The 13,723-nt window shown below is 40.6% G+C and overlaps 1 protein-coding gene across 10 annotated transcripts in view; it reads left to right on the forward strand.

The window, feature by feature from the left end:
* Nucleotides 1–13,723, forward strand: part of Cit (citron rho-interacting serine/threonine kinase) — a 190,177-nt gene that overhangs the window by 104,286 nt on the left and 72,168 nt on the right. For all 10 annotated transcript variants that reach the window (XM_029559280.1, XM_029559281.1, XM_029559284.1 and 7 more), the window contains 6 exons: nt 1,129–1,299; nt 1,558–1,608; nt 2,659–2,712; nt 4,524–4,664; nt 6,480–6,605; nt 9,908–10,003. In XM_029559280.1, the coding sequence (XP_029415140.1) occupies nt 1,129–1,299; nt 1,558–1,608; nt 2,659–2,712; nt 4,524–4,664; nt 6,480–6,605; nt 9,908–10,003 (639 nt within the window). The remainder of the gene's footprint in view (nt 1–1,128; nt 1,300–1,557; nt 1,609–2,658; nt 2,713–4,523; nt 4,665–6,479; nt 6,606–9,907; nt 10,004–13,723) is intronic.

Here is a 13,723-nt window from a genome sequence, read left to right on the forward strand (position 1 = left end):
TGCTGGGAACTGAACCTGGCTCCTTTGCAAGAGCAGCCAGAGCTCACTACACCATCTCTCTAGTCATGCTTACCAGTTATTTTCCGAGAGAGCAGATCTTAAGGATGTTCCTGTGGTTTGTGAATATCAAAGACAATCTTGGCTTAATTCTTTGTTCCTGTTGGATCCCTCCTTCCTACCCTGGTCATATCAGACAAGGGTTTATAATCTTCATACTTAACTTTGATTTTGCTATTGAAGAATATTGTTATACTTAGTCCATTAAGGTTTCAAGACTTTTGCCCCTTCTGGTAAATCCATCATGAGAGAAAAATTAAAACAAAGCCACCTCGATTCAAATGTTCTGCTTTGGTTTTAAAATTGGTTTTGGAAAACATTGGGCTGTTTGGATCACTTTAAAGGTTTTGCTCCAGGGAACAAGATGATTCTTCCTAGGAAATTTTCTTGCAAGTTATTTTGTCCTGGCCCAGTGTTTTGTGGCTCTTCCAGATCTCAGGGCGACTTGCACTGTAGGAATGGCATTCAGTTTGTTCTTCGTTTTGAGCACAGAAAAATTAATGATGAGAAACTTACAATGACGAGTTTCACCTTCCCAGATGCTTTCCTCAGAGATTTCCAATTACCCTCTGGTGCTGTCTGAAAGGTTAATTTTAAAACTAGTACCATATCTAATTGTGTTAGGAACACGTGACTTCCAAAGGACAAATCTATAGACATGGTTACCCTTGGAGGAGAGCTACACATAAGCAGTTTATCTTCGCCGAGAGAACAGCCCTCCTTGGCACGCGTGCTTATGCCTGAAGGTTTTGTGCGTTTCGTATGGGTTATTTGCTCAGAGGATCTGAGTATCAGCATGTGTGTTCCCAGTAGATTTGCTCAAGACACATGTTCTACATTAAAGCAATTTAAGGATTTAATAGTCTCTCCTTGTCTCCTGACAACCCCCCATTTTGCCTACTGGGCCTCACTCTAGATCTTTCCACCCACCTCTCTCTGTCTGTCAGTCTGTCCTTTGCCACGCTCTCCCAGTGTACATCTTCCTCTGTGGTTGATCCTCATCCATCTCCACTGCCTGTCTTCTGGTGTGGAGATCCAGGGTTCATCTTTATTCCTCTGCCTACTCTTTAGGAGTACCAGGCTCAGGTGGAAGAAATGAGGCTGATGATGAATCAGCTGGAAGAGGACCTTGTCTCAGCCAGAAGACGGAGCGATCTTTATGAATCTGAGCTGAGAGAGTCTCGGCTTGCTGCTGAAGAATTCAAGCGGAAGGCAACTGAATGTCAGCATAAACTGATGAAGGTAATCAGCCCCTCTCCCAGAGTGGCTTTGGGGATACAGCCCTGGATGGTCTTGACAGGATTCAAGGTCGTGCTAGCTTAATGCATGTAGGTTTGAGATGTAATGAGACACCTTCGAAAACTCTGGGTCTTTATAGAGGGTAACAGTATTATTCCTTGTAATTTTGGTCAGGGAGGCCAAGAAGTACAAGAGGTAGCGTTTTCTACAGGATTTTAGAGTATTGAGATTTCCTAACACAGTGTATCTTCTTACTTGCAGGCTAAAGACCAAGGAAAGCCTGAAGTAGGAGAATGTTCCAAGCTTGAGAAGGTGTGTCTTCTGGGTTTTACTCACGGTTTGGGACAGATAAGTGTCATTTTCAGCAACTGTCATTGATTAAGAGTACTTTTGCAATGACTTGTGAACTCTTCTAAATTTATTATATTTTATTTTTTGGTGTGGGGATTTGAACTCAGGCATGCCTTGTACTGCTGAACTATGCTTCAGGCCCCCTCCATTTTAATGGTCTACTTCTGAGTGACCATGTCTACCTACCTTTAGCTGTGGTTCTACAAGAGATAAAAAGTACGTTTTGTTGTTGTTCTTGTTGGTTTTATTTTTTGAGACAAGGTCTCAAGTTGCCCACACTGGCCTCAAATTCTATATGAGCTAAGGACAACCTTTGACTGATGATCCTCCTGCCTACTTTTCCTAAGCATTGGGATTATAGGCATATGCCATCATGCCTAGCTAAAAGACTGACCTAACTACCTACCTTCTTTCCTTCCTTCATTCTTTCCTTTCTTCCTTCATTATTTTTATTTTTTATGTGTACAAGTGTATTGCCTGCATGTATGAATATATACCTCTGTTATGCAATGCCTGTGGAAGTCAGAAGAGGGCATTGGATCCCTTGGAACTGGAGTTACAGATGGTTGTTAGCTGCTATGTGGGTGCCGGGAATCAAACCTGGGTCTCTGCGAAAGCAGCCAGTGCTCTTAACTGCTGAGCCATCTCTCTAGCCCCATTTTCTTAAAAAAAATTTTGGCATACTTCCTCATAGCACTACATAAACCCAGGCATTAGTAAAACTTGAGTGAATTCTTACTGTGCTAAGTCACTGGACAACCTTGATACTACTCTCTTTGGTCATTTATATGTTGCTAGTCCTAGAGAAATAGTCCACACCCTAGTTTGCCTTGGGCTACCCACCCAAAGACTTCTCTGATAGGACAGTGTTCTTTGCTTGCCATCAGTAAGTTCTAGAAAATGAACCCCAGAGATTCCACAGAAACCTGGAGGAACTAGGACTGCACTCCAGGTAGCGAGAAGCAGGTACTGATTTGCCGCCTTCTTTCTTTCCCGGGATTTTAATTATAGATCAATGCTGAGCAGCAGCTCAAGATCCAGGAGCTCCAGGAGAAGCTGGAAAAGGTAAGCCCCAAGTGATTCTGGGGGGCTTACCCCCATTTCCACATGCCTTTCTTTGCCTTATCCCAGAGAGCTAAAGATGAAAGAAACAGAGTTAGTCATGAAACACTGAGGAAAACAAGGGGGAGTGTGCTGTTACCTGAAAATATCAGGGTTCTTGATTTATTTTTTCCTTTTGCAACATGTCAGCAGTGTTTATTTTTGAAAACCAAGCTGTGTGAGACTCTGAAGTAAAAGTTCTAATTATACAATGACAGAAACTCAGAGGCGGCTTCTCGTGCCTTGGGAGGCCAGGATCCCCATATTGCACACTTGTAGGAGAAGCCTGGGTTGTTCACCACCCAGACTGCTTAGATCAGAAATGTTCCTTCCCTAGGGTCCGTCAGAGTCAGGATGTGATTATGGAGGGGAGTGGGTTTGATAACATCAGTGCTTGCGGCCCTACTTGCAATTATATTTTTTTAAAAATTTTATCGACTTACTCTGCTCCAGCTTTATTAAGGTAGACTTGACAAATAAAAAGTATATATTTATAGTGTACAACATAGTGTTTTGAGAGATGTGTTCAGCTGTGAAGTGATTGGGCTAATTAACATCCCCATCACTTCCCTTGCTTTTTTGGTGGTGAGAACATTTAAGATTTCTCTATTGGAAACACTAGAAATGCTCAGTGACAGGGCAGTGAGAATCTGGTTAGGAACATGCTTTCCACATCAGGATTTCTGTTCATGTGCTTGCTGGTTGGTTCAGTGAGGATATTCTTTTTTAATTTACTGTGATTTAAAAACTCCAAATGGCATTGAATTTTCACTTTAGAACTTAGTTGTACTAAGTACAGCCGAGTAGTTGGGCAATCAATCTTAGAAAACTTTTCATCATTTAACAGTGAAACTCTATACCCATCAAACACCAATTCTCCTTTAATTTGACTGAAATAATTAAGAATAGCTCAAAAATAAAACTGAAAAATCAACATTGCAGTGTCCAGTGGCCTCATGTGTGTGGCTCCCATTTGGCACAGTGCAGATCTTAGAATTGGAGTTTTCTTTACCTCCACCCTCCCACCCCCCAGACAGAGTCTTGCTATGTTGCCTAGACTGGCCTTCAACTCTCTGGCCTCTTTTGGCCTTTCAAATGCTGCGATCACGGGCCACTACTACCAAAACTGGCTGCACTTGTTAAAAAATTAAGTTAAAGCTAGTACATATAAGGTTGATATCTCATAAACTCAGATATTACCTACAGTACTGTAAGAACTTCAGAGCAGTTAGGACCCAAGTAAAAACTCATGACAAAATTAAGAGGCTTAGCTGTACTTTTCTTTTTTGATAATTATAGATTTGTGAATTACACAAACACTGTGGCTATTACTCTCTTTGAAAGGTCATAACTTGAATAGCATTTCATCATTTTTTCCTCTTGAAGATGTTTGCTCTTGAAAAAGTACAATTCCTTCTAGGAAAGTTAGCAAATGAGATCATTCAAATAAGAAGGAAATCAATGGTCAGAGGCAACTATAGTAATTCCTAGATAGATCAGTCCATCTACACCTTTCTGTTGGGTTCATTACAAATGATTGTTACCTACCCCAAGAAAGTGAAATGCATCAATTATAATTATAGGATGTATTCCAAATTCCATGGTATGTTTTTAAAATGTGCCTAGTACAAAATACACAATAAATGAATGCTTATGTTTTGAAAATGGATATAATGTATGCTCAGTGTTACCTGCTTTCTCCATTTAGGATATTACCATGTTTTTCACATGAATAAAACCTAGACATCTATGTCCTGTCCTTTCTTCCGTGTCAGGCGGTAAAGGCCAGCACAGAGGCCACCGAGCTCCTGCAGAATATCCGCCAGGCAAAGGAACGGGCCGAGAGGGAGCTGGAGAAGCTGCAGAACCGAGAAGATTCTTCTGAAGGCATCAAAAAGAAGCTGGTTGAAGCTGAGGTGAGCAGGGTCCTTCCTTCAGCCCGGTGAACTGACCCCAAGTGACTGTGTGTTTTGAGCCTGTCTATGCCAAGGGAAAGAAACTGTAAACCATTACTTGTTTATGTTTGACCAAACTTTTCCTCTCTAAAGATTCTTTTGAAACTTGACAGGCTTGGAAAACTTCTCCTAAGAGGAAAGCAAAGCCTGTCTATGCAGCTCTAAGGCAAAAGGCATCTGGATAAGGTTCCCTCTCTGCTTTCTTCTGACCTCCTCACTAATCTGGAAAAATTTATATTTATCTAGGCTCTCTGTGGCTGCAGTTGCAAGTTTTTCTTTTTCTTCCCTGTTTGCTTTGCTGTTTCTAGCACAATGTTAATATACCACATTGGTTTTCAAGGCTTTACAAACTCCTATCGATGTGTCAGTGACTCTCAGGTTTATATTTTTAGGCTGTTCTCTCCCTCCGATTCTTTGTTGTTGTTGTTGTTGAAATCATTTATATAATTACACTGAAACACATGAGTGTCTTCTCATTGTGAAAACTTAAACAGTGAAGACAAACTTAGAGTACAAAGTAGCTCCTCTTCACCCGTCTCTGCCTTCCCCAGCTCTGTGTTTGTCCCACAGAATGGATGTGACACAGTCGATTTCACTGTCCTGTTGCTGACTCTACATTTCCACACCACAGTCTGAGTGTGACTATACCAGTACGTGGCTCTTTGGGGGGCTGTCCTCACCTGCAGTTATTTCCCACTGTTGTCCAATGCATGTCTAAACAGTGCCTCAAGTTTAGAATGACCTCGACATCATCCCCCAGAATCTGTTTTCCCTTTTCAGTTTCTTCATGCTGGTTCAGGTCCCCAGTATTCTTCTGGTTACCCCAGCTTGGAACCTTGGCATCATCTGCTTGTCCCTAGATGTGGCCTTCCAGTGAGTCACTCAGTCCTATAAATACAAACATGCTGACTCTCCTGTTCATCCTCCGCTCCTGCAACCCTCCTAGTCTGGTCCTTCTCTCTGAGCTAGGCAAGCACAACAATTTCTTAATCTTTGGCTCCAAATCTTGCCTTACTGCCACTTAGCCTACACAGTATAAGATTTATGGACCCCCAAGCACTCCAGCCCCATCCCAAATCTTTCATGGTTTCCATATATCTTAGGTGCGCCCCCGAGCCTGGGTGCACCCAGGATCTTTGAAACCCGCAGTCGTTTGACTTTCAGAGGCTGCCTTCTGTCTTTCACTTGCTCTTCCCCTAACCAGCGATGCAGTCTAGACTCCACCTAGAGTCTAAGTTGCCTTTTGACTGCCTCCTCGTTTCCCCTGATGAGCCTCCCTTTGTACAGAAGACTGTTCTGTGTGTGTCCTCATGTTCCCCACTAACCACCCTCACCTCTCCTGCCCTCTCTACTCCAAACGACCTCCCTATATACTGCTATCCCCCCACTCCTCAACTGTGCCTGTCACCTCCTGTAGCACTTCCTACCTGCTTGTGGTTCTGCCCTCTCTTAACCTGTGTTGTGTTTATTTGTGTTTGTCTTATCTTTTCCAAGGGCAGAATGACGTCATCTTCTTCTCTGTATTTCCAGTGGTGCCTAGTGTGGTACTTTGCAGATAGTAGGTGCTTGATAAATATTTGAATGAATGAATGCACTCTTGTAATCGACACAGCTGAGCACCTGAATTATAGAGTTTTCTTCACCGTTGCTTCAGGTGCCTGAGACTTTTCTTCCTGACTCCAGTGTACGCTTCTTGAGGGCGCTTTCCCTCGGTGCAGGTGGTATGCTCACAGCAGTTGCTCCATTAAAACTCTCTGATTGATTCACGACCTACAGGAACGCCGCCATTCTCTGGAGAACAAGGTAAAGAGGCTAGAGACCATGGAGCGTAGAGAAAACAGACTGAAGGATGACATCCAGACAAAATCCCAACAGATCCAGCAGATGGCTGATAAAATTCTGGTGAGCAGGAACGAAAGTTGCAAAGTTCAAAGATAACAGGTTAGAGGTTGTGAAGGGAAGTGGGTGAGAAGCATTAAATGCCATCCCAGGGGAGGTGTCGCCGAGTAGGTGAATGGAGAGAGGTGAAGTGCTTTCAGTGTGTGCCGCATCATAGATTAGCATGACTATCCCAATAGTGGACACTTCAACCCTGGTAATAATAGACTCACACTGGTAAGAGACCCTTCAGTTGTAAGAGACCCATCAGTGGTATTGGACACATCAGTGTTGTTACTATTTTTGCTATTGCCTGGCATTTTTTACTAAAATGAATATTTATCATTTTTGACATTTATCATTTTTAGATGAACATTTATATCCTATCAGCAGTGTTGTATGGGTGTTAACTTGGCAATAACAATGTTTAAAGCTATAGGGATTTTAGACTTTTAAGACCAAAACCCAGATTCTTGCTATTAGAGAAGAAATTATTTGTACAGAATTGTTTTTTTCCAAGTAGTTTCTGTCACAGACCCGCATTGACGTACTGACTCTGCTGCAGTTGGCTGCTGCTGTTGTTACCTTTCCCCTATTTCCTTAGTGTAGCAAGGTTCCTGTTCCATTTGTAATCATTTTGATTCTGTCTTAGGCCCTGAGGAGCAAATAAACTTAATCAAGGAATGTTCGCTCAGGTGGTTGAGACTGTAGACATATTGGTGTTTAGCACTGACCAGGAAGGAAGGCAGAGCCTTTGAAGGGCTGTCCTTGGATCTTAGTCCCAAAGCCAGAAGTTTGATGTGATATTTGAGAGGTTCAGCAATGAGTTAGATTTTACACATGATCCCCCTTTTGTCCCTTAGAAGGAGGTAAGGTGGTGAATAGGCAGCTTCCTCTCTTTTGAGTCACTTCTGGGAATGAGGCACTAGCACCTGTATGAATTCAAGGAGCAGCCAGGCTTCCACAGTACTTAATATAAACCGTGAAACACCTGATAGACTTTCTCTACATACGCTCACAAATGTAAGAATGTTCTTCAACAAATGAGTAAAAGAGGAATTGGTTAAATTGTTTTGCTTTGACACCCAGTCTCTGTGTGTGTTTGTGTCTACACACAAGGACAAATGTTAGTCTACTCTTTCTAACCCTTTGTTCTGTCATCAAAGTTTCTCTTGACTCTTGTCAAGTGTGTGAATTTTATCATGAATAAGGTTAGATCCCACCACTGTTATCGCTTGCTTAGTTAACAAAGTTAACAAAGTGTTTAACTCTCTTGTGGTTGCAAAATGTTTTCTCTGTTTAATGGTGATGTGTTCATTCATTCATTCAACAAATATTTACTGAGCTTCTACTATGTGCCAGGCCCTGTTCCAGGAGCTGGAAATATAGCAGTGAACGCCGGTAATTGTGTAATATAGCTAAAGAGTTGATCTAATACATATAGAAAAAGACATGCTTAAAAAAATGACAACAACAACAAAAAATGCAAAACTACCAAATAGGTGTTAAAGTATCTGTTTTTCCAAAGATTCACTAGAAATTAAAATGTGGGGTTCTGGGATTGTAAATTCCCGTTCAGATACAGACCAAAAATTTGGTCTCAACGTTGTCAGTCTCAGGTGTCTGGGTAGCTTTTCTTTCTCTTTTTTTTTCTTTTTTAACCCATTCTTAGCTTTTGATTTCCATTTCTGTGCCATTTTATGAGGACTGGACCCAAGAAAAGATGGTTATCAAATGATTTGTAACCAAACAGAAAAGTAAAATTTCTTTGTCCTAATGTATCTTGTCACCTGCCCAAGTGCCTTTGTGACTGTCTTTGTTTCAACAGAAAGTGCCTTTTGCTCAAGAATCCTGTGCTTAGACTGCAGAGTATCTGGGACATGGGCAAAGAGTGGTCCTTAATACTGTTACATGATGATGCTTGCAAACATATCCCATAAATGTCTTTGCTTTAAAATATTTGCTATCCTGATAAGAACTTCCAAAAACAAATAATTGGGGCTCTCATTACAGCACTGTCTTTTGCTTTAATCAAAGAAATAATTTCCAGCAGTCCTTTAGTGAGTATACACTAAAGCCCTTAGAAATGTTTCTTATTAACCAGAATCCTGTTTACATTCAACTCCCCAAGATGCCAGCTGGTAGATTGCAGGAGATTCTGTGCACCTGGTCTTATAAGACTGAACATTCTAATGGCCCCCAAAGCAAAGCCTTTGCCTGCAGACTTCAGAGTTCCAAAGCTTCATCACCAGTGTTTTGTGTGTGTGTGATTCTCAAAAGTACATTTTTCCCCTTCCATTTTGTGACCATATCCTGTATAATTTCCTCATTCTTCAAAATTCTCATAATTGCTTCCACTTTAAAGAAAAATTTCATAATAGTATGAAGAGATGAAAACTTGGGGGTAATGACTTTTGATATCAGTAATTAACTAATGGGTCCAGATTCATATGACTTAATTTAGATGCAGCTATCTCTGCATTTAAAGCATGTGTCAGTGAATTGAATGCTCCTTTTCAAAAGATCAGCTTATAATACACTGGCAAATGAATTGGTATAATTATGAGATGAATTACAATTTTGTTTAAAAGCAGAAAACAAAAAAAGAGGAGAACCTTAAATTTTGCTATTGATATGACTTCAGATTCTCTTCATCTCTGATAGGTGTGTGTGTATTTTCGTCATTGTGACCAGTGTGTTTTATGTTCCTCTTTGTCCCCATTAGTATTGCTCATGTAAACATTAAATCCCACATACATCTTTCAGTATTCACATTCTCCACATACCAATCAGGTAAAATAATCATTCAACACGTGAAGATTTTATATGTATGTTCACTGTAACATTAGCTTTCCTTTTTAGGTAGGGTTTTTGAGTAATCATTTTGTGAATGAGGAAGACACAAAGTATTGTTTATCTTCATAATAAATTAAAATCCCTTTTCTCATTTAAGGCCGTTATAACAGGGAAAATGGCCCGAAGTTCAAGGCAGTGGTCAGGGGTCTTTGAACTGAACTAAACTTTCAAACGTTGCCTTGTTACCCTTATTTCGATGTGTAAAGTTGAATGACTGCCTTTGTCTGACCTGTCACACTGATGTATTTCTGATCCCAGCTGCATGTATATGTGTATGTGTATACTCGGACTTGGGAAAACCAGGGCCAAGCTTGGTGGTGGTTTCCTTCCCGAGCGCCTTAGGCTAGAAATGGAGGAGCAGCTGCCTGTCACCTGTGGTGCCTGTGCCAGTCATGTTTCCTGTGAGTGTCTAGTGTACGTTGCAGCAGTCTTCCCTGTGCATACCTGACTGACTGTTCCTTCGTGTCCAGGAACTGGAGGAGAAACATCGGGAGGCTCAGGTCTCAGCCCAACACCTGGAAGTGCACCTGAAACAGAAGGAGCAGCACTACGAGGAAAAGATTAAAGTAAAGACCTCCTCTTCTCCTGACACTCCCGCACGGTTTCGCTCCCTGTCTTCTTGGCACTTTCTTCCAGTTGTTACTAGACCAAAGAACTGTGTAGGGCAAATGCTGGCCTTACAGCATGGTGGGAAGTTTTGGAGTATGGAGGGTGTTTTTTTTTTTTTTTTTTATATTTTTTTTAAGTTTTGCTTTTTTCATTACATGTTGAGGTTCCATTCTTATTTTTTATTTTAAAATTATGTATATGTGTGTGTGTGTGTGTGTGTCTGAGTGCCCACCAAAGGCCAGTAAAGGGTGTTGGATCCCCTGGAGCTGGAGTGACAGGTGGTTGAAAGCCACCTGACTTGAGTGCTGGGAAGTACTCTTAACTGCTGACCTATCTCTATAGCCCCTTGTCTTCCATTTTCAAAATTAGCATATATTTAGTATATAAAATAATGGGATTCATTATGATATTTTCTTAAATGTGTATCATTTATTTTGATCACATATCTTCTCCACCCACCTTCCTCCTCTCAGATAGTCTCCCTTCCACTTTTGTGTTTTATTATCTTTTTAACGTGTTTATATTAGCAAAGATTTGTTGTGCATGATAATGCCCACCCTAATTCTTTTTTAATACAGTTTAAATGAATTCTTTGAGAGTTTCATACTATGCATACATGTAATGTATTTTGATGTTCAGTCCTCTCCCCCAACTCCTTCCACCCAACTTCATGTCCTCTTTAAAAAACAAAACAAAACAAAAACCTCATACTCATTGAGTCCAATTTGTGTTGCCCCTCGTTATTAACTGGAGATTAGATTCTCTGTTGGTTGTGGTAACATGTGACAGTACATTCCATTGACTTGGCTTTTGGTATTGATATTTTGAACTCATCTGTCAGTCTTAATTGTTGCCTTCTTTGAAAATAGATTTATCCTTTTTCTTTAGTGTTTCACTTTGTCTTTAATTCTGAAGTTTTGCTGTGAGATGTTGAGGTATAGATTTCTTTTCATTTTTCCTGCTTGAAATTGATGGAATTTTCAATAGATTGGCAGATTTTTATTCAACTGTAGTACATAAGTGACGTTATTTTCCAAGTGTTGTTTCTTCATCTTTTGCCTTAGCTTTGAGACTTGAATTGACACTCTCTAGATCCCTGGAATCCACTCTCTCACAGTTTCCATTTCTTTCTCTTTGTGCTGCACCCTAGATAAATTCTACTGACTTTTTTACACTCTGCTAATTCTTTCTTAACTGTGTCTAAACTACTGTCAAACCATTCTCTTGATGTTAATTTTAAAATTTCTAAACAGACAGTCTGTTCGGTCTATTCACAAGTTTACTGGATATTGAAGATAATTTTTAGTTCCGTGTGCTTTTATTCCAGTCTCTTATTTCTCAAAGCACGGTGAGCATAGGTGTTTGATGAGTTGTGTTTTGAAGATTTGCTTTTTTCTTCTTTTCTTGCTTTCTTTTGATTTGTATTTCCTTTGGTGTGCCTGCTGGGTTATTCCTTTTCCTTGGAAAATTATTAATCAGAACCTTGATTTCTATCCCCTCTTGATGTTTGATGTTACCAAAACTGAAACTCACTTTTAATCCTAGCTTTTGGGAGGCAGAGGCAGGTGGATCTCTGGATCTCAGAGACTTCCCAGCCAGCCCCAAATTGAAGCTCAAGATCATTTGGTTCAGCAAATGCCTCTGGTTAAAACAGCTCTTTAAAAAAAAATTTTATCATTTTTATGTGTATGAGTATATTGCCTGCATGTAAGTAAGTGCACCCATGTTGTTCAACGTCTCAGAGGACAGAAGAGTTCATCGGATCCTCTGGAGCTGGAGTTACGGACAGTTGTTAGCTGCCATGTGAGTGCTGGGATTTGAACCTGGGTCTTCTGCAAGAACAACCAGTGTTCTTAACCACTGAGCCATCTATCTCTCCAGCCCCTGGGTAAAACAGTTTTGTATCTTTCTTACTCTGCGTTTTCTTAGTTTTTTTGCCTGTAATGTTTTAATTCTGTTGTCAACTTTATTTTTGTTTTTTTGATGGTAAAGATTGACTCTAGGTTCTTGTACATATCATTACACACACACACACACACACACACACACACACGTACGTACATATGTACATATATATTTATGCCAAACAGAATCACAGCATACATGTGGGGATGGGGGTAAGAGGCCCCAGCACTACCTAGGAACTATTGGTAGCCAATGGCTACCGGGAAGGGAGAGTCAATCTCATTTAAATGTGATACTGTTGGTAGGTTGGCTCCAGTGGATGGACCACACCGAAGGACATTTGGGGATATAAATATTCATGTGTTTTATCCAGAATTTTAAATCTTTTTCAGTTGGAGGGCTGGTCTGCTTCATCTAGCCCATTGCATTATCACAAATGGAGATCTGCTTGTTTCCCTTAAAATCACATCGTATTTTCATTATGATTCTCACCAAGCCTTTCAATTATTCATATAATTTAAGAATCAGACTTCGGTCATTATATCATACATGAAGTTGATCTTTTCCCTGTCCAGACATTGCAAGAAGTTGTTAGTTTTTGTGATGATCTAGCAGTGGATTGAGTATCCTCATTGCTGAGTGGTCCTTTCTTGGAGACTCAAACATGAACATCCTCACCCAGCATCACCATCATCACTATCCTGCTGTCTTCTTTCTTTTACTTATGATTTTCAGTTATTTTATTAAAAGAACACAGGAAAATCCAGAAGTGGCCTCAAAATATTATGGGACCTTGTACCTTCGTGGTTTTTACATTTTATATATCCATCCTTTTACTTTGGAATTCTTAACTGATTTCCCTACTTCTATCTTTGGAATGAACTGACCTTTATGCAGTGATGAGCCTGTATACAGGGGTCTACTGGCATGCTTGTGAGATGGCAATGATCCTTTGTGAAATCAGCTGTTTCAGTGATTATGCTGAAGTACCCATTACAAGCCATGTTCTGGACTGGAGAGATGGCTCAGCGGTTAAGAACACTGATTGCTCTTGCAGAGGACCTGGGTTTGATTCCCAGCACCCATATGGTAGCTAACAGCTGTCTGTAACTCCAGTTCCAGGAGATCCATACCCTCCTCTGGACCTCTGCGGGCATTGCACGACACTGGTGCACCTACATACATGCAGGCATTGTACTCCTACACGTAAGATAAAAATAATATTTTTAAAAAGCCATGTTCTGTCCTAAGTTGATTTAGGTTTGTTTTTTGAGGTGTTCTTCAAACAACTGCCTCCTCTGCCATCTTTGTTGTCGTTCTGTCAGTTGAACCCACCACATTTGAGAGACTTGCATTTTCCCTTTCTGCTCCTGGTGTAGCTGATGTTGGTATCCACCACTGCCAAGGTCGGGGTCGCATTTGGAACAGAGTTATCCTGAAAATGTCTTCCATTCTTTAGCAGCCCATATAAAAAGGAGTCTATCTGGTCTGGATATTATATGTGCTGTTCAGTCTATTGTCTTCTAGATAGAAAGAGCTTTGTTTTATAGCTCCCAGGGAATGTTCAGGAAAAGTCTGTTTTTTGTTTTTTGTTTTTTTCTGTCTTCTCTACTGAAACCTGCACAAAGCCATTTCTTTTTAACCTTTTCTACTTTGTGTTGCTGGTTCCAGCATTTAGAAGGCCATTTTGGTAATAGTCCTATCATACCCTGGATTCCACTGTGTTCTTGCTCATAATTTTAGAATCGCCCTCAGACAGCCAACAGAGCAGG

This window comes from Nannospalax galili, unplaced genomic scaffold (genome assembly GCF_000622305.1).
Source record: "Nannospalax galili isolate Female #2095 unplaced genomic scaffold, S.galili_v1.0 scaffold769, whole genome shotgun sequence".
Lineage (NCBI taxonomy): Eukaryota > Metazoa > Chordata > Mammalia > Rodentia > Spalacidae > Nannospalax > Nannospalax galili.